Source organism: Lepeophtheirus salmonis, chromosome 1 (genome assembly GCF_016086655.4).
Source record: "Lepeophtheirus salmonis chromosome 1, UVic_Lsal_1.4, whole genome shotgun sequence".
NCBI classification, from domain to species: domain Eukaryota; kingdom Metazoa; phylum Arthropoda; class Copepoda; order Siphonostomatoida; family Caligidae; genus Lepeophtheirus; species Lepeophtheirus salmonis.
In genome coordinates, this window is record NC_052131.2 from 49,098,999 (window position 1) to 49,126,534 (window position 27,536).

Genomic DNA, 27,536 nt, shown 5'->3' on the forward strand with positions numbered 1-27,536 from the left:
GCTTTATCACAGAGCACATATGTAGAAGACTATTGACGTCAATTGTTCGTATTAGTTATTTGTTTAACGTACATATTATACATACATACAAACATTCATCGTATATTAATTGTGATTGATCCTTCAAATATTGGAATAATCTCAAATACAACAATAACAGCAAGGATACATTGTGTGTAGGATAGAAAATGAAGTTGAGTCAAGAATGGAACTAAACTCTTGAATAAGAGAGATTAAAGCTATAAGCCAAGTGGCGAAGGAAGATTACATAATATTTATCTTTCCAAACGTAGTTGGCTATGCCATAACTATTTTGGCTGCTAAGGGCCCGTTGAGTATAACTGAATATTTCTCTATATCTAATAACGTAACCTTCATGACCATTTAGCTAAATTAATAAGGTGAATTATGCAAAGGGAAAACAAAATGGCATACGTCATTAAAGAAGATGAGAAAAAATGAAAAACTCAAACTTTCAGATCCAAAACTACAATTAGACGGATACCTTTTCTCGAATTTAGTTGTATTTTACTCAAAGTTTGGACCTGAACAAAATAGAAGCAGAATTAAGCTTACATTTTTACTGATTGTTGATTCCGAAACAATAAATAACCCATTAATATTACTATTATAATATAATGATTCATATTATTATAATTATTGTTATAATAACATTCGATTACTTTTATAGTATATTGCAAACTTTCCTCCAAAAAAAAAAAAACAGAACAAGTTCCAAAATCAACTATGGAATTATTATTCGATAATTGATCACAGCTTAATAACAACTAATTCGTGTCCAAACAATCAATCTTATAAGACTGATTCAAGAAAAATTAGAAGAAAACTTCGATAGCTGGCAACCAAATATATTATATATTTGTGTGTTAGTGAGGTTTGGAATAACCACACTCTACAACTGTTTCTGTAGTTGTGGGTCCAAGCACTAGTCTAGATATATAGAGATGCTACTTTCAATATATATGTATCATATCTTTTTAAGTAATACTATAAGCTTTTTAAAATCCAAAAATTATTCGAATCTTTTATACGATCCGTAAAAGTTCTAGTAGCTAAAGCAAGTTTGGGTCTCGGATCTTTTCGAATAATACATATATATATATATGTTTTTTTATATTGTCTTTTTTGATTATTATGAATTTCTTATTTTTTTTTTTTTGAGTATTATCTTTTATGAATTTTTATATTTTTTTAATATGAAGTATGTCACACACTCTCGTTGCTAAACTGTAATTTTTTATACCAAGTAGTCATACAATACTAAAATATTAAGTCTTCACTCAAAAATGAGTCCTCCACAGACAGACAGACGGCAAACTTTGCCTTATTAATATAGATTATTTATGACTTAAAAATTATAAAATGTTTCTACTATATGATATTTTGCTTCAACTATTTCCCAAATTAAAACTGGCAATTGTAATAACATGTAAAATAATTATAATTAAATAATTTATTTTCAGTAAACCCAAGCAATAGGTTTTTTCATGAGATATATTCATGAATTTGCATGACTATCCTTGGTTCTTAAGCCTTATACAAGTTATAGATATATAAATCGAGCAAGAAGGTTGTAATTTGATTCATTCACTAGAACTATTCTAAAATGCAATTCACTATCATTTATTCCCAAATACCATTAATAATTTATTTTTGTAGTTAGAAAATAATATTTTGAAGATACGCTCACATTTACGAAAGAAAATGGTAACTACAAGGTTATTCTCTGTACATATTACAAAAACTTATAGTTGTCAAAAATATGATCTACCTATATGTTAAAAAAAAAAACAACTGAAAAACGTGGTCACTCTCACAATTTGAAGAATATTTGGCAGGAGAGCAGCTTGGCTCTCAAGACAATACATTATATCAGCTGCAAGAAGCTTTGAAATGAAGGTAGTATACAAAAGTTCCCCTTCGTATCAAGCAAGGATATAAGGAGGAATGAATTGATGTCGATCCTTAATTCCACTCCGAGTCCAACAAGAATTTAGGCCGTTAAATTCGCAACCAATTTTCAGTTTTACTCTTCGTCTTTCACGCACTAGTGACTACTTTATAGTTATTTTTCTCCCTTCAAGAAGAAAATAATCATGATAACATGTTTAGCAAATATAAAAAGACACTATTTAGGTTGAAACTACAAAAAGGCATTGTGTAAGGTCATATTTTTAACAACCATATATGAGGTATAAATAACAATGAGATCCTCATTTATACTCGTAGTCTATCAAGGACTTACACTTACAAATGAGGTATACTTGTAGTTACTTTCAGGCCTTTTTTTTTTTAAAGCATGACGTTTGTTTTAAAAAAAGACAGCAAAAAAAAAAAATTGACAACATACATTCATTTTTTGACAAATTTGACGACAATATTTTCGTAAGGGGGTTATCAAGTCAGAAGCTTGGTTACTTTATCTTTATTTATTTAACTTCTTTAAGTTCTTTCCGGCGAGTATGGATAGCTCTCAAAACATTTATGTTATCTGGCATGTTGTAATGATAAGAGCTCTTTATAAAGCTCCAATCATTATTTTCTTTTTACCGGAGAGGAACATCAAAACAATTTATTTTGATATTACAAATGAGGTAAAAAGTACCACAGATTACACATTTTATAAGGAATGATTTCTTACTGTGTTCTCGTAGAGATATGCTCATACGGATTAGATAAAGCTTGCACGGGGATGGAACAGAAAAATAGAAGCAGCATTTTTACTTTTTTTTAGAATCGACAGTATTATATTGCTACCATATTTTTTATGAGATCCTTTCAGGGGGGATTTTTAGAGTCATTTGAAATTGCTCTTTTTCACGTCTCTATACAGAGACCGCACAAAAAAGGGCCCATGGCCATCTCCTTTTTAAGAATTTACAATATTAATATAACTAGGATCACCATATTTTAAAATAAAAATGTGGTCCGATTAGTGGCGGTTTTTAGAGGGATGAGGGTAAATATTTGGAAATAATTAACATTCAAGGTCAAATTTTGATTCTTACTTACCATGGAATAAAAAACAATATATATTCTGGTAACATTTAAGAATATTGTTTTAATTATAAAAATAATTAATTAAGAATATTTATTGAAATAACATATTAAAAATTTCGTTCAATATGTTCAATATTATTCAATATGCCTTTTGCCTGAACAACAGTCCTAAACCTCTTATAAAATAAAACAGGGAGACCAACCGTTCTCTTTGTACACCCTGAAAGTCGACATAGCACATAAAATCTGAACATTTCATGTATTTATAAAGAAGCCCCTTGGATACTCTGAAACGGATATAAAAGAAGACATGTCCAGCAAATGAGGACGGTTGGAAACCCAACATAAAATGTCACACTTTTTATATTACATTTATTGTCCTTATAATTACTGTAAAATGGTACAAGGGCCTACTATACCATTTAGATTATTTTTTGATCAAAAGTGAAGAAACTCATAAAAAAGACAATACTAGTTTTTAATTTTAAAGAAATAAAGGTATTTGCATAATAATTAATTTGATGTATGGCTACATAATTTATTTAAGGTTATACATATCATGACTTAATGCAATATTGGTATACATTATACTGTGAGCAGCCATATTTCCCAACTAAATCAATCAGTACTATTCATAATTCAATTTATGTATAGATGGCTTTGATTAACCTCTCTTATTAAATTCTATGATTCCTTTGAGTCATACATTTATCAATTCAAAGTCAATGATATCCTTTAGACACGAATTAAACTCATTTAAGAATTTTCTACGCAGAGCCTTACTACCTATATAAAGAGAAACTTTGCAGCCTCAAAACATCAGTTTGAAGCATGAATAACCAACGAAAGCATTATATTTTTGTAGGCCTGCTTCTTTTTTTTCAAGTTGTTTTATGGGTTCATCCAACTCGAGGTGAGACATATTCATTTTTGACCTTATTTCAACCTTTACATATGTACGTATATGACACAGTTTTTTTGTTTTTTTTTGCGTGTTATGATTTTACAAAAGATTTCCTCCTCCTTTTATCAAATTCAAATTGACATTTTGTTTGCATTAAAATGTTTGCAAATTTAGTCATATCAGATAATTATGTTGCTCATTTTAAGGACTATTTTTAACACTTTAATTTATTTTTCTACGTATCTATGTTCATATCTATGAATGTGGTTAAATTGAATTGTTATCATTTTTGCTCTGTAAATTTTATGCATAAGTACAGAAATTACGAACAACATTTGCACTGAATAATGAATTGTTCAAGGCCTTGATTATTTGATTCTTGTGACATTTGACTATTAGAAACATTTACGTATCACAAAATGATGCAGGTCATAGGTGAATAAAAGTAGTAAACTCGAATAAACTTCAAATATTGGGAATATTTAGAAAAAATAAACTGATCTTCATATGATATGTAAAACAGGTCATTTAAATATCCATCAAAGATAAGAAAAGTTTGCAGTTTTCCTTTTCGTCAAAATTTTGGCAAAACTTCTTCGATCATTTTGAATCAGGTTTTAATTCCTTCATGATTAATTAATATTTCATCATATTTTCATGTAATGAACACTTGTTCTCGCACCCAAATGTGTTCGCAACACCAATGCCAATGGTTCGTTAATTGATTGATTTTGAACATAATGTATATATATTTAATAAACACGTTCAAAATCATATTAAGACATTAATATAAGCATTAACAATTCCGTATGCAGCGTAGTAAGTACTGCTAAACAAATAGGCTAAAAGCTTTAATTAAATTGACTAGAATAAATTAATGATCGTTGTTTTTTTTGTGCAAAAAAAACCCCAAAACAAACAAACAAGATTTTTATGCAAATCTAAAAAAATATATTTTATTGCAAATTTAATTAATTACCTCAAAAATCATGTCAATGGGGTGATTTTCTTCTTTAATGATGAATTTACGTAAAGCATAGTTACTTTACGAATAAATTATCTATAATTCCTAATCCCAATGTATGGCAATTTCTTGTACAAAAAAAAAAAAATAATAATAACTGTATGTAAAGGGGATTTTACGAATTGGGTTATTTTCTTGATTGTTTGTTCTGGAATGAGTAGTTTTATTCAAAAGTATGGGAACCACTTTACCATACTATCTCATTTTCTGGAAATTGTCGTTCAGTGGGATCCCGTAAATACTGTGAAATTTAAATATATATATTTTTTGACTTTAAGTAAAAAATTTAATTTATCATATATTAATTATTTATAAATAGCGGTTAATTTAATGAATTATATAAAATTAAATGAAGCTTATTTTATGAAATAATTACACTCTGGATCTACCAATTAAAAGTATTTAAAAAATATATTTATTGGAACTTTCCTGTGGATATAAAAGCCCGAGGAATCTTGGGAGAGAAACACTATATAAAATGTACTATTCAAGTTCAGATATATCGAGCCTAAGAGTATTTTGCATAACAGTACTCAATATTCTTCAATTTATATCATTTAATACTCCAATACATTTGATATAAATTGTCGACAATAAAGTACTTCCACTATTTTTTTTTTAAATGTGAGTTGGACTTAATAAGTGCGAGGTTCTACTCCCTTTTTTCCCTTTATAATGTATTTGTATATGATATTTATCAGTAAAGATGGGATATGAGTAAAGAAAAAACTAAGTATAACAACTAAAAAAGAAAAAATGGTTGATCATGTGTTCTTTATCCTTTTTTGTTCATGATTTAATAAGCCGTGGTTTATTAACATCTCCTTCTAAAAGAAGAATTATCCCCTATCTGTATATACATAAAAGAGAGATTGTGTATATGTATAGATGTCCTTTATACGTTCCCTCACCATTGAACCTAGGAGGCTTAAATTTTGCATGGGTCCCTCTTTTGAGCTGGGACAGGCTAAGAAAGGGGTGCTGATTTTTGGGGAGGTCATATAAGGAGGCTTATGCTATGACCAAAACCAAAAACCATTTTTTGCAGCTCAAGGAGACTAAATAGGGGGTTAAGTTATTTATCAATGAGTGATTGGCGTTTAAAAAAAACAACTATACTAATTACTACTTTTTCTAAGTTTATTCAAAATCAAAAAAGTTATGGGCTAAAAAAGAAATCGGTGAAAATTGCAATTTCGATTATTTCAGGTACAAAAAACTTCCAAATGAAATATGGGATTAGTAAATGGAATAAAGTATGTAGAAATTTGTCTGTAGATTCGTTTGCATTTAAATTTGCCAAATAAAAATAATGTTTAACTGAAATATCTGTCATTTTCTTAATAATTTTTTGATTTTTTCTCTCTTTTTTCCCCATTTTTTCATCAAAGTCAATTCTCAATTTTAAAAGAAAAAATGCCACAAGACGATACTTTCAGCCCAAGAAAATGCCGACGCAACATCTTATCTGGAGTATTTTTAATTTCCAGAACATTTTATTAGATAATTTTTGCGTTATTTTTTCAACAACATTCTTCATAACTTTTTTTTAAATTTTTTTTGTTTTTGCAAATACCAAAAATTGGTAGGTTTGTGTTTCTTTTACAATCCGAATAAATGTTATTAACTATTTTTTGCAAAATTAGCGTAAAAAAGTTTTTTGCAATTTTTTTCGCGAATTTCGATTTGGGAATTTTTTGAAGAAAATAAAAACGTACTTCTCATCTAAACAATTTTTAAAATGCATATATAATTGGTTTCTTTTTGTGGGGGGGGGGGTGAGTTGCAATAATGAGACTTTGTAGATTACCTTACTTGACCGGAGATTGATAAAGTGTGAAGAATCCAAGAGAATTAGAATTATCAGGATTTTTTTGGACAACAACGAAACATTCATTTAATTATTATTACTTTAGTAGTATATAAATATATAGGTATTTTTGGAATATTTTTAATATTCTTAATTAATTTGACCATTTTCAATGTGATCTCCTTCTCCCTCCTTAGCCTGAGCAACGCTGGGTAATCCTTGGCTTGTATTTTATATAAATTGATTTAAAAATGCATAATAAAATTACTATATATATTAATTTAAATATAGTTATAATATTTTATTTCCCTCCACCAATGCTATTTTATATGTAGATGATTTTCCTCTTTATAGCAGTAATTCACATTCTCGCTCTAAAATCATAAAACAGGCAGCTGATATTAACTCAGGTCTTAATTCAGTAATATCATAGTCCTTCCACCCGGCTTCTCCTTGCGACCTTACAAAAAACAAACATATATATACATCAGGGAGCACTATATATAGAGTGTACCCTGTGACTGTTTTCCATACATTCGGACATAGAAACAGATAAAATTTGCTTCAATAATATAGATTGTAAAGTAAATTTTTGTGACTCTAGTTTTTAGATGTTCGAAAATAAGAATTGTCTTCACTCACTTCTATTACTAGAAAAAATTAATCATAATAAAATTATAAATTTGACTTTTAAATTTCAAAATTGTTTTCCAACTTCTGTTGCCTTCTGATATTCATTTGATTTTTGATATGCAGTAGATATATATATATATATTATGGTACAACATACATAGAATATGATACTTCATTTTTTTTTTTGGCATAATGAACATTTTGTAATATTTAAATAGGGGATTCTCCAATGGATTCGAGTCAAAATGATGCTGAACAAATTTCTGGAAATATTTTACAGGTAAATATTATTTTCTTAATTATATAGATATACACATAATTAGTATACCAATTCATCAATGGTGGTCCTAAAGCTGTACTTGTGATTCATATCTTTTTCTTCTTTGACGTCCTGTCTTCATCATATTCTTCTAAGAAGAAGAAAAGTAATAAAAATACAAACCATTTACCTGAATCCCTCATTACAGTTCCAAATGATGAAACGCATTCTTTGTCCAAACTGAAGATCCGCTTTGTTGTACGTAGCTACATTCTAGAAACTTCAGAAAAGAACCAAACAGATATAATATGATTTAATCGCTTTTCAAAGGAACTGATTCTTTTTTCTATCTAATTACATAAACGTTTGATTCTCTCCCTTACCCAAATTTCATTGCCATAGTGTGTCATTTGTAAAAAAAAAAAATAAGGCTATTGTTTAGTTTAATCTTTTTGTTAATGATAATGAAACACAATTATTAGACAGTGAAGTTTCCAAGACCCTTCATTAAATCCCCACAAATCCATAACTGAGCACTGTATGTAAACAACAGATAAACCTCTCTCTCACCACCATCCAATAATGAACAAATGTTACTCAATGTACAAATGTATAAAACGCCGGAAGTTATCATTTCCCGGTTCCTTCACTAGCACAAAACAAAAACAATATAATCACTCTAAATGAATGAATGAATGAATCAAACGTTGTAAATTCATGACGCAGGGAATTGTTATTTCTCACATGATCAACTTCAATATAAATAAGTAATACCGTCTTAAAAATATCAATAGTTTTACCAAAAGGGTAAATACTAAATATATATGAAGTTATTGGCGAATAAATAATGATCTGTTCAAATGCTCAGGACTGTTCCTTGAGAGTGACAGTTTTAAAGGAATTGAAGTAAAAGTTGCTAGAATTTTTCGCTTGGAGTTTTTCAATATTTTTTTGAAATTTCTCCACTCTAATATAATGGGATTTATATATATTTTTTTTTTTTGCAATCCAGTAAAATATGGCCCTTTTTATTTTTCCCAGAATTAATTTCTGAATAGATCATTTTATTCAGATATTTTTTTTGAAAAATAATGTTTTTTTAAAACCTTTTTTAATAAAGCTCAAACCTTTTTTTGAAGGCTGTGTAAATATTTCATTCAGTGACCCTTTATTTTTATCTTTTTTCAAAAATTTGATTTCCATATAAGAAGGTATTGTATCTTTTCAAAGGGCCTTCAAATAAAAATTAAAAAAAAGTGCGTCAAAAATCCAAAACTTAGACTGACATTACAATTATTCTGACTCTTAGATACAAAGTTTGAGTGAATAACGATGAAAAAATAGATCTCTTAGAAAATTTTGACAGTTAATTTTTTTTTGTTAATTTTGTCCATTAAATTTTTTAGAAAAAAGGATACCTTTTCACTAATTTCATCAAATACTTAATTTTTGAAAGGAAGACACAATTTTGAATACGGAAAAATGTTTAATGGCGTAATTTTGTTAACATAAAAAAGTGACAAAATTATTTTTCTTTTAATTGAAAACATACTTTTAGTCAAGTTATAGCATTCTTCCGTCCTCTGAAGTTAGGGGAGTGATGTGCAGAGTTCCTGTGGCTAAAATGGGGCCACGTATTTATATACAGTATCAATAAGAATTAGACCATTCATTACTTATTCGTCAAAGTTTATTTTAATTTTTAAATGTCGTAAATCTTACCAAACAAAAGTTTGAGAGATCTCAAATCTCATGTAATAGAGTAGAAACTATCGCAAATTCACCCTTTTTCATACTACGAGCAGGGCGTCCAACAAGGGTTGATTGGAGGGGATGTAGTCTCCCCCAAAAAAAAAAAAATATTTTTTCCCAAAAAAATTTATATTTGCAATTTGTTTCCAAAAAATTTCATTTATTGTCAATAGGTATGGATTTTTGATTTTTTTTCAAAAAATTTAATATTTGTAATGTAATTTTTGAAATTTTTTACAAAAACTTAATATTTGAAATTTCATTTTGTAATTTATTGTGAAAGCTATGTATTTTCAAATTTAAAAAAAAAATAATAATAAAACCAAGCCCCTTTCAAAATATAATCATGCAGACGCCCCTGACTAGGTATGCCACACATTGAATTTGTCACACATTCTTTCAAACATAACAAAGGTAAACGTGGATTTGGAATGAAGTGAAAACATTTTTTTCTCTTGGAATCTAACATTTATTTTCAAATAAGGATTTTTTTAAATAAAAAGAAAAGTATTTTAGTATTTAAATTGAAGCCTTTCTTTTAGTAAATGTAACATTGAATTAGGAGTCTCATAAAATATCAAGCTCTACAAACATCAATACTTGAGATTTTTGTAAAATGTTTTGGATAGGTTTACGTAATTCAAATAAGTGAGATCCCTGGGCTTTAAGAATTTAATATTATCTAGTTTGAATTAAAGCTATTACTCAATTTTGAATTTTTATAATTAATCAACAAATAAAGAAAATATTAATCCTTAAAAATAGAAAAACAAATTACTATCTTGAAAAATTTCTTTTAATGAAATATGTACACAATTGAATAAAAAGTCAAAAAGAAGGTGTAACCTTTAAAAAAAGGTTTTTCCGAAAATGAAATAAAACATTCTTTCGTAGAAAAATTGATAAGATGAAATTTGAACACAATTTATGAAAAATTAAAAAAAAACAAAAACGCTTGACCTTTTCTAAAAAAAGGTCATTCTGAAAATGGAATAATACATTATTTCTTAAAAGACTTCATTAATTTAAATATTGACACAATTCATTAGAAGAAAGTGAACTTAATATTAAATATAACATTCCTTGTTTAAAAAAAAAAACTACTTGACACAATTGTATTTAAAAAGTCAAAAAGAAGGCTTGACTTTTTGCTTAAGCAAGGTCATTCTGCAAATGAAAAAAAAAAAAAAAAATCGAGAAAAAAACCCGATTAGGGCTTTTATACAAAGCGTGTATGCGGGTAGGAGAGGGGCAGGGTTGAAATTGTGAACACAAACTATAATATAACATCCTTTAGGTGTGCCAAATTCCAAAATGGGGTTGGGCAAAAATGGCAAAAACATACTGATATTAAAATTTTTATTAAGAAAGGCACAATGTGTTTTTCTTTTTGAAAAGTGAAGGGCTCTACATTTTTTCATACTAGAGTGGTAAGTATTGGGAGGTTAGCCGGAATTTTTGAAAAAAAAAAAAAAAAAATTCTGAAAGACCGAACCCAAGACCGAACAAATATATACAAATAAAACATTAGTTATACACAAATTCGGTCCTCTAAAAAGCATTTCGATATTGAACAGCCCCAATTATAAATTCGGTTTAAATCGATCCCAAAGACGAATAGTATCTTGATTGGTCTAATTTAAAATTCCATCTAGACCGATTCTATAGATGGATTGTTGATGAATTCAGTTGTGTTTCAAAATTGTGAACATGGGCTTATAATAACGTCATATAAAGATAAATATTTTACATAAATCATATTTGTATACATCTTAAATCAGCAGTAAGGAGAAAATCGGTTCATTGATGGAGATTGAAAAAATCGGTCCACGATTTTAAAAAGATTTAATTTTGATCTACGGTCCAAAATTGCAGACTGAAGCGAAATGTAGATTCAAATTGCTCAAGAAAAAAAAATCACATAAGACCGAACTGTATAAAAAACTTCGATCTCGGACCGAGTATCACCACTAATAGCTATATCCATATGCCTGCATGAGATAAAATGGAAGACGACTAACGTATACATTGAGTAATATTAGCTCTCAGTATAAAATGACATATTTTGATTTCTATTGTTGTTAGACTCCATGCATGATGCATGTATGGATATGATGGATATAGCCCTTAGACATCCTTTCTCAGATCCTTGGTACTTTGAACAACAAGATAATAAGTATGTATAATATTAACATGAAGTTATGTACTGTTCATATATAGATAGAGACACGTATAGTACCCTCCTACGGCAACAGATCATGATGACCCCTTCAGTGAGAATTTGAGGATTTCAAACAATGTGGACTAAATAATTTCAAACATAACAGATACAAACCCACTTTTGGAGCAATGAGTCATTATTATTTTATATTTTTGCCGTCATGGATATTAACTAGTAAATACACACTATAGACTATTGTCAATGATGAACTATATTCGATCCTCGTAAGATATTGATGATGGCCCAAATCATTAATTATTTTCTCCCTTTCAGTACTTAAAGAATATGGAAAGGAATCAAGAGATCATTCGTGGATTGGAGCCTTACTTCCTCTACAAATATGGGCCTCTACTTTTCCAACAGGAATCCCTTCCTGAGCAACTCCCACGTTTCTCTCGAAGTGACTCTGGAAGTGCAGGAGACAAGTCTAGTCGTCCTATCAAACAAAACCCTTATTTTATGAGAGCATCACGACGTCTCTAATCTCTCTAGAGTTTAAAGTAAGGTGACCAGACGTTCCCGATCAAAGCTGTATAAGACTTTTGGTCAACAAGTCCCTATTTTTATTTCATAATGATAATGTTCAATGATTTTTTTTCACTACTGCATTGAAAATGTCCCGGATTTCCATTTCAGAAATCTGGTCACCTTAGATTATAGAGATCTTTAATAAATTTATCAATGTATGTACAATATATATTTAATAGTTTTTAGTTACATGACGCGTCATTTAAGAGTTTAAATAATATATATTTTACAATGTTAATAGTTGATAATAATATAAGATTGAATTACAGAAAAATAAATGTAATACAAATACAAAGTTGTGAAATGAGTGTGTTTTTAATAATAGCAGAATATACAAAAATATATATAATCAGGGTAAAAAGAGAGATTCGACAGTTGCGTGTATTTCTCTCTCTCTTTTTTTTTTCTTTTTGAATGATGATGACTCACGATAAATCGTCAATGTCAGATACTTTCACTGCGTAGAATCTAACATATTGCATAAGGGACTTGTGTTTATTATTAATTAATGTGTGCATTGAGGCCTAAGTCGTTTTTATTTTTTGAAGTAGTAGTACGTTATTTATAATAAAAAATAAATATAAATCCGTCAGCCATTTTTAATTCTTCTTTTTCTGTACTCTTGCCTTAATGCGAAGAGAGAGAGAGAGAAAGAACGAAAGGAAAAAGAAGACTTATTACTCATACATAAAAAAAGAAGAGAAGCTAAAATTAAATGTGTATGAAGCAGAAGAGAGGGGGATGAGTCATTCCTCTGACGTCATACTCGAGTGCGCTCAACGCGTGACTCACTCCTCAAGTATTAATATTAATTTACTATGTAGTATATACTACAAAGTTATTGCGTTCCACTCAGTGAGTGTTTTTGATTTGGTGCTATCTGTTGGACTGAATTATTTTAATAATAATAATATTAAGTTGATTCTCCTGATCAAGATGATGATGGGGAAAACTGTGTGTGTTTTAGATGCGCTTCACTAGCGTACGCGCATCACAACGAACGAACTTAGATCTGAGTCAGCAGCAAGAGAAGCAGCAGCTAACACCATTCTTTTTTTTAAAGAGACGGGATTCCACGGCAAAGAGCTTTTTTGTTATTTTTATTATTATTAACAATCATCTCTTCCACTCTTTTTTTTTTCGTTTCATCAAAAAATTATTTCAGTGTGTTTAAAAAGTGAGACGCGGACGGATAGATAGACGGGCAGTCACTTCCTTTGATTCCGTTAGTCTATTTTCTTACTCAAATCCAGTTGAAACATAAACTTGATTCATATTCTACATAATACGAAGTTGTTGTTAGTGAATTACCAGAAAGGCAGGCTAGCACAACATCGTCGTCACTCGTTCACTTTTGTTGTTTATCTGAGACTCATTTCTGATTTCATAGTCCTACAAGTTTTGAAGATCATAATTCAATTTACTTGCTCGACATTGAATAATATTTCATCCATCATTGTGCTTCCAATGTCAGTAAAAGTTCTACCAACATGCGAGGCCACCAGTGGATCCTTTCGTTCTTCTAAGAGACCTTTTGGGATGTTAAACGCAGGAAATCCTTCTAGAACCCGACAAGGACTCAAATTAAGCTTCAATCGAAGCATCTCCGACCCTCAAAGCGGCGTGGGGACCAGCAGTAGTGGAGGTGTCCTTCATCATCCACACAAGCGATTCTGCCCACCTCCTTATCCTATTCCAGAAGAAGAAACTCCCTCGATAGACTCAAATGACTCCTCTTCTATTTCCTCAAGCTCATCCTCGCTCTCCTCAATGACTTGCTCTCCAACAGTGACTCCTAACCTCCTCTCTGTACCAAATGCCAATATTCCCCTCATCCTTAATCACAAAAACACTTCTCGCTCCCTCCCCTGCTCTCCCTCTACCATGGATTCTCCACTCCAACGATCTCTACTCCTCTCAAAAGTCAAAACGATCGAGGCCCCTGAGCTTGCCTCTCGAATCACTTCCATTCACGCTCCTCTTGTCGTAGACTGTCGCTCCTTTATTGCTTATAATGTGAATCACATTCGAGCCGCATACAACGTTAACGTCTGTGACCGATTTAATCGAAAGAGACTACAACACGGTAAAGCGACCCTTGGGGATCTAGCGGCATCTAAGGCTGGCAAAGAGGCACTAAAGAAATCACATTGGAAGGAGATAATTGTGTATGACGACTCCACAGAGAGCTTGGAGTCTCTCCCAACAGGACATACTCTTCTCATTGTACTCAATGCTCTCGTTGAAGAGGAACGAGAGCCTGTGGTTCTAGTAGGCGGCTTCAGATCCTTTGAAGTTGCAAATCGATCCTATTGCGAAAATCATCTCATGGACGAAGAATTATCCTCCAACTCGGATTCCTCCTTTTTTCAGGACCTCCCCTCTCCTGCTAAAGACATTGAGAATCATCCAGCGACCAAAGTATTACCTCATATGTACCTCGGCAATATGCGTGACGCAAGCGATGTGAGCGTCCTTCATTCTCTTGGAATTGGCTATGTTCTCAACGTCACCTCCAAGCCTCCTGGCTATACCATGGATCCCAGTATTACATACAAGCAACTCCGAGCTGCAGACAATGGATTCCAAAATCTTCATCAGTTTTTTGAAGAAGCATTCGAATTTATTGATTTAGCCAAAATAAACTCCTCCGGCGTTCTCATTCATTGTCAGGCGGGTGTGTCCCGATCCCCGACAATCGCAGTTGCATATCTTATGAAATACTATGCCATGGCTATGGCTGAAGCTTATAAATTCGTCAAAACCCGTAGATCCATCATTTCTCCCAATCTCAACTTTATGGGTCAACTCTGGGAATTTGAACAAGGGCTTATATCCAATAACAAAAACAATTTAAATTCACCCCTTCGACGAACCTCTTCCTTCTCAGACTCTTTATCCTCATCTGAGGCGAGCATCGAAGACGTTGAAGAGCACAATATTAAAAATAATATCCAGGATTTCAATTCCAATTGTATGCCCAACAAACAAGGAGATAACAGCAATATCATTTTAAATAACAATGTTCACATTAGTAATAATATTAATATTCATCATCACCATCAAACAGCCTCTGAGGCAACAACCCTGTTTCCACACTAAGTTCATAGCAATCCCCCCCTAACGTTTATTGTTTTTTTCGTTTCAAAAAGCCGATCTCATATCTACTAAAAGAAAAAGGAATCATTATTTTTTTCTTCTTTTTTTCACGCTCCCACATACAAATTTATCGTCTATTTTTTTAGTCAATTCCCATAATTTTTAGCAAAAAAAAAAAAAAATTATATACAATTTCTGTTCCCTTTGATTTGTTCAAATCATTGAATGTTTTATTAATGAATAAAATGAAATCCTATGCATGTGATGGTTTATATATGTGTTTTGTAGAGTATATTTTGAATATATACAATATATATTTGTCTTACTTAGAAGAATAAATGTTTGATGTCCCCCCTGTTACACGTATTATGTAGATAATGGAGATTATCCACTTAGTATAGAGGGGTGAAAAATATGAATGTTGTTTAATAATATTTATATAGTAAAAAAAAACAAAAAAAAAACCATATCATAGATAAAATTATTTCACGTAGATTTACAGACGATGATGATAAAAAAACGAAATAAAAGTTATTTAATTCTTATTCCACAACGACATAATGTTATAAGTTGTGGATTCTACTAGTCACTTTTCATATTATATACATACATAAAAATTATTATTATATCCACCCTTTTCTTCAGTCAAATATTACATAAATATATTGAATAAAAAATTACTATAAAATTATATACAACTCGTCTTTACCTTTATTGGTTCAAGCAACCTTTATTCAAAAAGAAAAAAAGAAAATGGCCTAATAGCAATTGGTAGTTGGCCAATAATTTCCAAAGTGTGAAACTATTATTAGTGTTGTGTCAGTCTTTATTAAAGACTGGGGTTCAGTCTTGGTCCGGTTCAGTTCAGTCCTGAAACTTATATAGTTTGGTCCTTTATGACATCAATCAACTTTATTTTAGAACATTTCTTAATCAGTTCTAGTACTCACGGTTTGAAGCACCGAGGGCCGATCCCAAGGAGTCATAGGACGTTTAGAACATTGATTAGGAGAAAAGAACAGAAAATTCCTCTCCCGACACGACATTACGGTGTAATTTTTTGTATTACTGAAGTAGAGTCGTGACATATCATCAAATGTCCTATTTATTTATTTGTTCAATCAAAATTCCGTTTTTTAGTGTTGAGACTTAATATGAGATCGAAATTGTTTCTTAAGTACTATTGGATCGGACTCAAAGAAACTAAAAAGACTGCAGTTCTATCAATTCGGCCTTATTAATTTTTTTAGTCAGAACCGATTCTTATCGGTCTTTTATTGTAACTGGAACGACGTGTTAGTAACAACGTCATTCCAGCCATTGAAGGTTTTATCATGACCAGTTTTAAAGAGACAAAATAATTGAAGTTTAAAATGGGAGGTGTGTGGCTAGATCGTATAATACTTTAGTATTATTATGGTGCTAGCAATTATTCTATATTTTCTTCGTTTTTATTTTCTTTAATTATACCTAGGAGTGAAGCAAATATTCAGATAGCGCAGACTGTAGGAACAACTTATCGGTCTTTAAGACTTATGAACTGAAAAAAAAACCTGGATTGATTAGAAAAAAGACGTAAAGGGGAGCCAAACGAAAAAAACCGAGACTGATTAGAAATGTAGACCAAAAACCGATCCAACACTACTTTTAAGGGATTTCTTATAGCCCAATAGTTCTAAAACTATATGAATCAAGTGTCGTAACGAATATTTGTACAAGGTAGTTTTCGTAGCCACGACCAGTACTGTATTATTTGTTTCTTGGGGGTTGGGGGGGGTCCACAAACAATAAAAGTGTCTTCTTATTAAATAATTTTTTTGTTTTTTAGAAAAGATTTTTGTATGAAGTCAAGCCTTTGAGTTCATTTGTTGGTTTGTTATAAGTACTTCGTTGGGCAGTATTTTTTGTCCATGGATAAATCGGCAATAACTCTATATCAAGAGGAACTCCAATATGTATTCAACTTTTCATTGAATTTAATAGAAAAATAAAATTTATAGCTGGGTCATTCTATGATAAATTTTCAGGAGGAAACAGAATAACTTTAAATTTGATATGTTATATTATTGAAAGTAAACCGGCTCAGAAATAAAAATTTGAAACTCTGAGTTTTAAGGTCTTAAAGATGAAGAAATGGGTCAATTTTGATGAATTTTTTATTAGGGATATCTCAAAACCAAAGCAATGATAGGCTAGTATAAAGGACTCAAGGGAAAAATAAATAATTCATTCTAAAACACAGGGAAGAATATGTATGTGTCTAACGTAGGCGCCCATTATTCTACTCTTTTCACTGGGAAAGGGTGGGGAGGGGGGGGGACTCACTCCTTCTCTCCCCCACTGGCTGCGGGCCTAGCTGGAGGAACATGTAGGAGTTTCTAATTGTAAACCAATCAGATTTGATAACTACTAAACCCTACCTTCCTTCCCTTGGGTGTCCACTCTTTACCTAGAGTTCTTTAGGCTAGTAAAAATAAAACATGATCTTAGTTTTTGACCTTAAACTGTCAATGCTTATGGCCTTTTTTTTCTTGAAACTTTAACCATCTATTTATAATTAGCTTTTAGAAAACGTAGAGTGAAAAATATATGGAATTAAGAGTAATAATGTGATTTATTAAAATAATAACTTCATTTATATCGTAAAATAAGGAAATAAAGTTTCATCGAATAAAATAAAATAAATGTACAATAAGTACTATATAAATAAAGTTAAGGTTTTTCTAAATCACACCATTATGTCTTATTCCAGGAATTTTCACATCTACAACTTTTTTTAAAGATTTAAAGGCTTTTTGTCTTTAGATGGTTAAAATTTCAAAAAAATCAAAAACCAGCTGTATGAAGAAGGAAAAAAAAAACACAGAAGTTCCTATCTGTATAAAGTAAAGATATGGGTCACCCGTCATCCAAAACAAGAGATTGCCATATCTATCAGATTTTTGTAGGCAAAATTTGCAACAAGAAGATTGTATTTTGTAAATTGATAGTTTTTTGACAAATATAGGTTTAAAAAAAAACAACAACTCAGGGATTGATTTTATCATATTTTGAGTATGATTTAGATTAACAATCTTAAATATTGACAAGTTGAGATAGGAACAAGACAATTTTTTTGGTTCAAGTCGAATAGACGAAAAGCTGGGTTGGTTGTGATACTTGGGTTCAAGATATAGTGAAATGCTTGGAGAACCCTTTGTTCGATCATTCACAATTTTGGATAAAATATTCTGCAGTTATCAACAACAACTATTGTAAAACATCTTTTTTATTCAAATGTGAGCATATAGCAAATGCCTGAGATTTTATTACCACCAAAGTTCAGAACATTTTATACGAATTCAGATCCTCTAGAACGCCAGTGCTTCATAATTATGAGCAAATGATTGATAGATGTATAAAAAGATTTTTATAAGAATATAATTCCCTTTTTTTTCTCGTTTTTGTTGTGTTTTAGGATATGAGTTGACCCCCCTCCCCTCCTCATAATATGTAATTCCTGGTACTTGGGTACAAAAAAAGTAAGGTCATTTGAAAGAATTACTACGATGTCGATTTTTTTCAATTATACTCTGAGTCCAACAGGAATTTAACCATATGTAACTCCCCAACTAATCCTCAGTGTTACCCTTTGTTATTCATAGCACTCTGGTTTACACTTAATACTTAAATGTTATCACCTCAAGAATGTTAGACTAATGATAAAAGTTTCAGAAAATTTAAAATACTGGTAAGGTTGCGGATGTAAAAGAAACTCACACGCTAAAAAATGCTTAGGATATACAAACATACATTGTGCCTACTTACATCCTTCTAATAAGCGTTTAAAAAGAGACAATTCGACTCGCACTCTCTCCTTCTAACTGCACTGATTCTTTTATAGATGATCATTAATCATTAAAAAGGCATAGAAAAACACAGAAATCTGGATTTTTTAATATAATTTAAATATATATACATATATTTTATTCATGCTCAATTACAAAAGAAGAGTATTTTCCTTCCTGAAACGACTTATGCAGCAGTGAAGTAATATATTATGTTATCTATAATATAACTATAAGTTGACGGGTTACGAACTGTCTGTTCCAGTCAAGTAATGCAAATCTGACTTCTATTTCTTTAAAATTAATTAATGTAATAAATCGATAAAAATGCATTTTGGAAGTAAGGAACTGAATAGTTACATGTTTTTTTATAAATCTAAAACAGTGCTTCTCAAACTTTTTGAATTCTATCCTCCCCTCAGATGGGATTTTAGACCAGGGGTTCTGAATGGTGTTGGGTTTTAGTCTGAAAATCATAGAAAAATGTAGTTCGGATCGCCTTCAAAAAAGTCGATTTGAATTGGCATTATTTAACATTTGGTCTACACTGATTCTATAGATGAATTGAAGATAGACGTCGTCATGTGTGTTTCAAAAGTATGAATAACGTCATTTGAAGTTATATGCGTTGCATAAGTTATATTTGTACAACTCAAAAGTACAGATAGTCTATATATTGAGACCGAAAAAAATCAGTCCATGATTTAAAGACGATTAAATTCCTCTCTTAAGTTTAAGGATCACGGTCTGACCGAAAAATGAGTACAAATCGCTCTAGAAAGAATCCCTTAATACCAAACCGGTAAAAAACCGGTCTTGAACAGAGTCTCAACACTAGTAAACAGCATATATTTCCAAAGTATTGACAAGGTTCTTGAACCTATCAAAATCTATATATATGCTACATACGTCATACATTTATCAAAAGAACTGTAATTACTCATTCGCTCGAGTCATAATTTTCTTTGTCTCTCCTTAGTAAAATCTTTTGTTCTATCTTCATGAGTAACATCATTGTCCCATAATATATATCCGTCAAAATCAGTCTATAAAAATAACTTTAAACCGAATAGAGCACTAATTTGGTCTCGGACTGAGTCCGAACACTAGTTTAAACCCTTTTATTTTATTCTTTTAAGTATAAATATGATATTATGAATATTGATGTAATAGATGTAGAGTCCATGTGAACTACAGTTTACAACCACTGTAATGATCAATTTTTTTGGGAGCAATTGAAAAAGTTTTGTCTAATAAACTTTATATTTTTATTAGTCAATCTTTTTATTATTGGAGGGGCGGGAGGAGGGAGGGCTTAAGTCCCCAAAACATTTTCTTAAGATTATAATTATATAGAAATAAATAATCCTTTTCCGTCTCTCTTAGATTTCCCCCTTATGGTGTATGCCCCAAAAAGGACCGGAGACAGGCCCCTTTAATATATTAGATGTACTTAAAATAAATACTTTATTTTAATGTTTTTGTTATAGTAAAAAAAAACTCATTGTTACACTTTATACTAGATGTTATCTCCTCAAGAATCAATTACTGTTTATAGCAGCTTTACAAGATAAAAATACTACTATTCTGGTTTCCAACAACAACAGCACTTGCACGCTAAAAAAGCTTAAGATTTACAATCCTGAACATACATTTATTTTATACCAGTGACGTAGGCAGACTGATCCGTGGGAGCTAGATAATATGCCTTACCAATTTCGACAATTCTTCCGGGGGAATGGTTCGACTTTTTCTCACTACATCACTGTGTTATGACATGTGTTAAATAGGAGAACAAAACAATCTGAAAACAAATTGACTTTCAATTACTTTCTTTAGTGAATGCTCTATTTGTAAAGAACATAATTGCTTCTACATTTAGGAATTGATAATTAATTATTATTATCCAACACTGTCTATTATGCTTCCCCTCTGTCAATACATATTCTGTATAAAAAGACTGTATCTAGACTGATTTTCACATAAAAGTAGATTAGAATCCTTTTTATTGGCCAAGATATTTTATACAAAAGTACACAAGATATGTACAAAACCTCGTAAATATTCCATAGTAATTCAATCTCAATGAGCAATCTCACCAAATAGGGATCTACCCATCCTCAAAAAACTCCCTTGGGAAATCCTTTCTCATTCTAAAAAAATAAATATGATTCAAAAGAAAGGAGGGAAAATCTCTTAAATCGTTCTTTTTCTGTGTAGTCTAATACTACAGCACATACAAATAGAGCATTCACACGGCTATTAAACGGTTTGTAATCCAACATTTAGGGTGAAGTTTTGTTTGACCTTATTTCGGACTGAAAACTCCTAGTTAAATGATCAGTTAAGTCTCGGTATAAGTCCTACAAAATGTAAGGTTCCGTCCTTTATGACGTCAATCAACTTTATTTATATTTATTTTTTTAAAATCAGTTCCTGTACTGATAGTCCGAAAGACCAACGGTCTTAAGGGTCTGTCCAAAGGACTGATAGGTGACATTTTCCCCCTCCCACGTATTTTATCCTAGGTATAAGAGTCCAGAATCCTTTCATTAAATATAATCTTAACAAAAAAAAAAGAAGTCATTTAATTAAAAATTGGATCAACGTCTCTCATTGTTTATTAACCTGTTGATACTTGTTTTTCCTTTTCTTACTTTTCAAATACATTATAAAATCATCAGTGTACTTAGTCAAGGAGGAGATGTGACTCCGTTAAAATTAACTAAGGAGTCAAATGGGATGAACCATCAGGGACCGTTCATTCTAAAAATGAAGCAAATGATTTATCAAAAAAGGCATTTCTATATCTATGAAACAACCTTTATCTTCTGACGAGTTCATGCTAATGAACAAGTTTTATTATTCTTAAATTATATACTTTTATATAGCAAATATATTCAGTCTTTAGTTAGAAATGATATTGTGTAATTCCTTAATATATATATATTTTTTTTTTAATGTTCCTTTAATTGGTTAAAGGGAGTTGCACTGATTAAGTATAAGTAAACATTGTATGTAGTATTACATTTATTCATCTAACCTAGGAATCTTTGGGTGGAATCCATATACAAAGTAAATTTCTTTCTCCAGGAATCGCCTGGGCGTAAACGTACACACATTGAATTCAAGAGAATAACTTCTCCCGTGCGCGTTGTCCATGAGCTACGGCGACTCCATTATACTATTTATTTTGAAAGTTGGAAAATCTAGATCCAATAATATTCAAAAATCCCTAAAAGAAAAGTCCTGCATATACCAGTGACACTAGAACCATAAAACCTTGGTGCTATTTAAAACACCAATTTGGGAATTTCTTAACGTTATCGTCATGTGAAATCATGCCTTTTCTAAAAAAATTATTCGCTCAAATTTATTTTCTTCAAAAAATATTTAAAAAAGTTTTTTCTCTTCTAAAAAATGTTATTTGACAACTTTAGTACTTATAAAAAACAAAAAATCTGTACAAATTGTCAAAAAAGTCCAAAAGCCCCTGACCTCCCATTTATTGAATTCTAGTTAATGTCCATGAATAACCCCCCGAAAAAAAAAAAAAAAATATATATATATATTACTTTGGAGGCCCTTGATGACATCACCATTGTATAATTTGACATCCATCCATCCCCACTTGCAAACACATTCCAGCGGCGCTATTATATATTTAAACGCACTCATATACTCAAGACTTACATCATCCGTACTTGACATTTCACAATGACAAATCAATGCAAAAAAAAAATTGACGTTTCACAATGACAAATAAAAGTAAAAAAAACAAAACACATTTGATGAAAACTGTACCCAAGAACAGTAAGGAACAGAAAGAAACGCATGTATGTACTTTGCGTTCTGCGTTAGTTACGATCACATAAAAGAAAGTACCCTCTTTGGAAAGGGAGGAATGATCGTACGTATTTAGAGTTACAAAATGAATGAATGCCTTGTGAATATATTATTATTGTACATATGTTAGATGGAGAATTCAACTTTTGTAGATGACACAAAAAGGAAAGCCCTCCGTCAAATCTCTTCTTGAAGGAATCCATTGAAGTACCTATGTCCTATATGAATGATTATATTGTTATATTACTAGCACAAACCTGCTATTTTAAAGATAGCCAATTAAATATAAAAGAGTTCATTAATATTTAGTCTGTTTATGTTAAAATTCGAAACTGAAATGATCTACTATAAATATATATTAGGTAAATTTCTATTCTAAAACTCCTTGTATACAATTTTTGTTGTTGTTTTCTGTCCATTTTGTAAATATAATCAAATTTGCATCCCTTTTTGTCACTCTTGAAATGTAACATTTAATTGAACATGTGAAAATACTGATTTTGGTAAATATAGAGCAATTTTGTCACATGCTTGACCTTGTTTTTTATTTATTATCATTGCTAACTTAATTGGGAACTGTTTACTCTAAAGTGAAAATGGAAACTCATTGCCGTCTAGAAGTAAGGGGGATTCTGTGAGTAAATATAATTACGTTCCATCTTATATAATAATTATATTTATTCCAACGATTTGTTCAACGATAACGAAGATAAATACTAAAACTGACTGGCGAATCCTATTCTTCCCTTTTTTAATTCATATTTAATATACGTTCTCCCTTTTTCCGCTTGTACAATAATTAATTTTCGGGATTTTTAATTTTTTTGGTCTATTTTTGAATCGAAAAAACAAACTTGCCCTCCAGAGTACCTCAATTTGGTCGGATTAGAATAAAACCTACGTACGAAACTAAAAATTATGAACAACTTTTAATTTATGCCTAAAGTCTGTATCTGTCTTTGTTTTTGAAATAACTGGGATTTATCATTGTTTTTCTATGGGGGACGTACATCAAAGAAACACATAAATGGTTTTAGGATGTAGGATATGTAATATGTGGTGCGTTAACAACAAACAATTTTGAACATAGATCAAAATAAGCTGAAAATCCCTATATTTTTTTTACTTCACATGGAATTCAATATTTCACAAACATATTGGAGTCAATTACAGGCTTTGTTTTCAAATTTGTGTGATGAATTAAGATATTTTAAGAATTTTAACTTCATATATCTTAATTTTTATTTATTACATAGATTTTTATTGGCTCTGATATGGGCCTTTTCAAATAAATTATACTCATAGTCATTCATTTATAGTAATCTTGGGTACTTTAAGTATAATTTGCAATGCTTCCAAATTGTTGGTACAAATAATTTGTTGAGAGAAATGGATGATAATTAACACAGTTGTAATCCACACTCAATTTTGAGAAAAATAAGGGTATCTTGTATAAGTTTGCCCTCGTGACATACTTTCTCTTTCTATCTTGAAATTGGAGACAGCGACAGAGGATAGTTGAAATTCCATTATCGCAACCTTTTAATAATAAGGAAATAATTTCGGTACGACAAGCGTAGGGACGCGAAGTGGATATACGAATATATTGACGGATGAAGAGGAGAAGGATCTCAACTTTTTCCTGTTATTCGGATAATTCGCACTTGGAAGGATCACAAAATTAGATTGAAGGTATCATTGTGTGGGAAGGCATACTTAAATAGAGAAAAGAAGCATTCTAAAATAAATGAAAGCTTTCCAAATTTCCAATTCGTTTAATTCGCAATCCTGTCAAAAGAAAATGTTTTGAGCCAAAGCTATCAAACAAATCCAATTTGGGAGCCCTTTTTCAGATACACTTCTTCTTCTTCTTGGTTGAAGGTAATGGGTATCGTTCTGAAGAGCATATATGCCATTAAATCCACTAGTCAGGAAACAGAAAAAAAGTAGAGCATAAATAAGCTTTAAAAAAATAAATAAAAAATATGAAAGAATCTCATATCGGATATTGACTCATAATGTCATCAAGAGTTCTATAAACAGGACTTATATCCTTGAGACACTTCCTCCACATATTCTCGTTGAAATATGTCTGAAAAAGTTCTCTTAAGGTGTTAATTACTCTGCACCGTCTGAGCATACCCTTGAAATGACTCCACAACGACTCCATCGTCTGAGTATGAGCTCCATCCAATTAATGTATCCACAACAAAGTTATACTTATGCACAACAGTAAAGTGTTCAATATCTTACTAATTCCTGAGGTTGCGATAGGCTGCTCAATCGTCAGAAATGACAGTTGTTCCGGGTAAAACGTAAGAACTTATTCGAACAATTGTGATCGATTATAAAACATTTCAGCGATACTTAATTACACTATATATATAGACTTCATATACCTAGGTAACAATCAAATAATCAAGTTCGAACAGAGGACATAATTATAGACTGTAAACTAGGCGCCAATGTGACAAAATTTGATTTGTTCATATCTTTTAAATAAGAAACATAATTTAAATTACTTTATTCATAATAGACGTGTTTATTTTTTAGTTATTGCTTATTTTATTATTATGGTATAGTTGGTAGGTTTAAAAATATACAGTAATATCTCCTATGATAATATAATCCTACCCCTAAACTTATTCTCCAACAATTATGATCGATAAAATCATCACAAAATCAAATGATAGTTAATGTAATATGATATTAAGCCTTATCATTAGGTAACAAATACTTAAGTTTGAATAAGGAGCACGATTATAGATTCTTAAGTTAAAAATAATTCAACTAGGTATTGAATTCACTCTTATCTGAGTTCATCAATGTCCAAGAAGAAAAAAGTCAGTACGAATTTGGACACTACAACTCCAGTGCAAAGTATTCCTGAAAGTAATTCTACTATCATGATTTATAGTGGAAATAAGAAAAAGTTGTAATGCCTAACAAATTAGATATGATCTCCTCTAGCTTCATCCCTCAGTCAACGGACGGACTCTGAGATAACTCAATCCCCTTCCCTCCTTCAAATACTCCATAAGAGCCCTATTTACAACTTCTTCCACTCAATGAGACATTCTATCTACTTTTCCTTACCCTTCAAAGCGCTAATTAACCGAATAACTCGAAAAAAAAAACGAGATCCTTCTCCGCTTCATCTGTCAATATATTCTTCTCTTCGCGTCCCTACGCTTGACGTACCAAAGTTATTTCCTTATTATTAAAAGGTTGCGAGAATTCAATTTCAACTATCCTCTATCGATGTCTCCAATTTTGAAATAGAAAGAGGAAGTATGACGTGCAGACAATCTTTTACAGGATACTCAAAAATAATTCTTAATTGCTTATATGTTGACATGCCAGATATATGCAATAGTAAAAATGCATATAAAATTATAGCTTAGTTAGTTAATTTTTATCATAATGATGGACGCAATGTTTGTTTTGCTAATTATACATGAAAATAATCCAGCAAAAGTCGTAATTTATTGATTCTTTAGAATGTTCTTCAAAAAGAAAAAAGAATAAATAGCCGAAATTAACTAATAGTTAGCCGTTTACGTTATAGCAATGAACTATTAAGTAATTATTTATCATCTTGTGAATTTCAATATGTCTCTCAGCTTTTCTTCTAAGGAAAGAAAGAAAGAAAAAGAGTCAAAAATCAATTTGTGGGTGAATCATGTCATGAATCATTCCAACTGTTGGACTCATTTATATTTAATTCTGAATATATTAATATATTCTGTTTAAAAACACTTTTTCGAATAGAACAAATCAATACTCAGGACACTACCGGGCCGTGCAGAATTATTTACCGATTTTTGTTCAGAACATTTTGCGGACAATAATGACATTTCGAAACAATGACTTGAGAAACAATTTATTCATACATTTTTAGAATAATAAAATAGTTTGTGATCAAATTTAATCAATGTAGCCACCATTTGACTCAATGATGGTCAGGCGACGTCTGAAGCTGCCACAGACTTGCGGGATGTAATCGGCGTCCATGGAGGCCCAGGCCTTGTTGACAGCAGCCTTTAAGGCATTTATGTTCTTGTGTCGTTTTTTGCAGGCCTTGGTCTCCACGTGCGCCTAGATAGAGAAGTCTAGTGGGTTCAGATCTGGGCTCTGAGGGGGCCAGTAGTCCTAGGGCCAAAAGTTCATGTTGTCCTTTCCTGAGCTTTCTTGGAAGCGTGGGCGGGTGCTCCATCTTGTTGAAAAACCCAAGGAGAGTTGCCGACTATGGATTTGATCCACGGAAGGACCTTGGACGCCAGAATCTTCACATAATCCTCCACTGTTAATCCATGAGCCAGTGGGGAACCATAAAGCAGGGTGCTTTGGTTCCACATCGGATCTTGCAAACATCTCCAAAGCTCACAACACGGTAATTTTGCCTGTTGAAAACAGGATCGACCGTAAAAGTTTTCTCATCTGAAAAAATGATGATGCGTCCAGATGAGCTCTTGATATCATTCAAGATTTTCTTGGCACGCTCAAGTCTGACTTCTCGCTGACGTTCAGTTAGCAGAGGGCGTTCAGTACGCCTCAGGGACTTTCCTCCAGCCCTTTTCAATGCCCTTGAAACAGTTGATCACGTTCCCAT

The 27,536-nt window shown here is 31.2% G+C and overlaps 2 protein-coding genes across 2 annotated transcripts; both read left to right on the top strand.

Annotated features, from left to right (window-relative positions):
* The first annotated feature begins 3,817 nt into the window (after window positions 1-3,817).
* LOC139907605 (uncharacterized) lies at window positions 3,818-12,447 on the top strand. The gene is made up of 3 exons (XM_071894063.1): window positions 3,818-3,934; window positions 7,611-7,672; window positions 11,898-12,447. The coding sequence occupies exons 1-3, from the start codon at window positions 3,853-3,855 to the stop codon at window positions 12,105-12,107; spliced, it is 354 nt and encodes a 117-aa protein (XP_071750164.1). The 5' UTR covers window positions 3,818-3,852; the 3' UTR covers window positions 12,108-12,447.
* A 459-nt stretch (window positions 12,448-12,906) lies between these two features.
* Window positions 12,907-15,942, top strand: LOC121131896 (dual specificity protein phosphatase 10). Its single transcript, XM_040727295.2, has one exon. It carries the CDS (start codon window positions 13,620-13,622, stop codon window positions 15,252-15,254), a length of 1,635 nt encoding a protein of 544 aa, XP_040583229.1. The 5' UTR covers window positions 12,907-13,619; the 3' UTR covers window positions 15,255-15,942.
* The last annotated feature ends 11,594 nt before the right edge of the window (window positions 15,943-27,536 follow it).

Coding starts and splice junctions, on each gene's coding strand:
- LOC139907605 (XM_071894063.1), top strand. CDS start 3,853: ATGAATAACCAACGAAAGCATTATATTTTTGTAGGCCTGCTTCTTTTT. Junction 3,935..7,610: donor ATGGGTTCATCCAACTCGAG/GTGAGACATATT, acceptor ATATTTAAATAG/GGGATTCTCCAATGGATTCG. Junction 7,673..11,897: donor TTTCTGGAAATATTTTACAG/GTAAATATTATT, acceptor TCTCCCTTTCAG/TACTTAAAGAATATGGAAAG.
- LOC121131896 (XM_040727295.2), top strand. CDS start 13,620: ATGTCAGTAAAAGTTCTACCAACATGCGAGGCCACCAGTGGATCCTTT.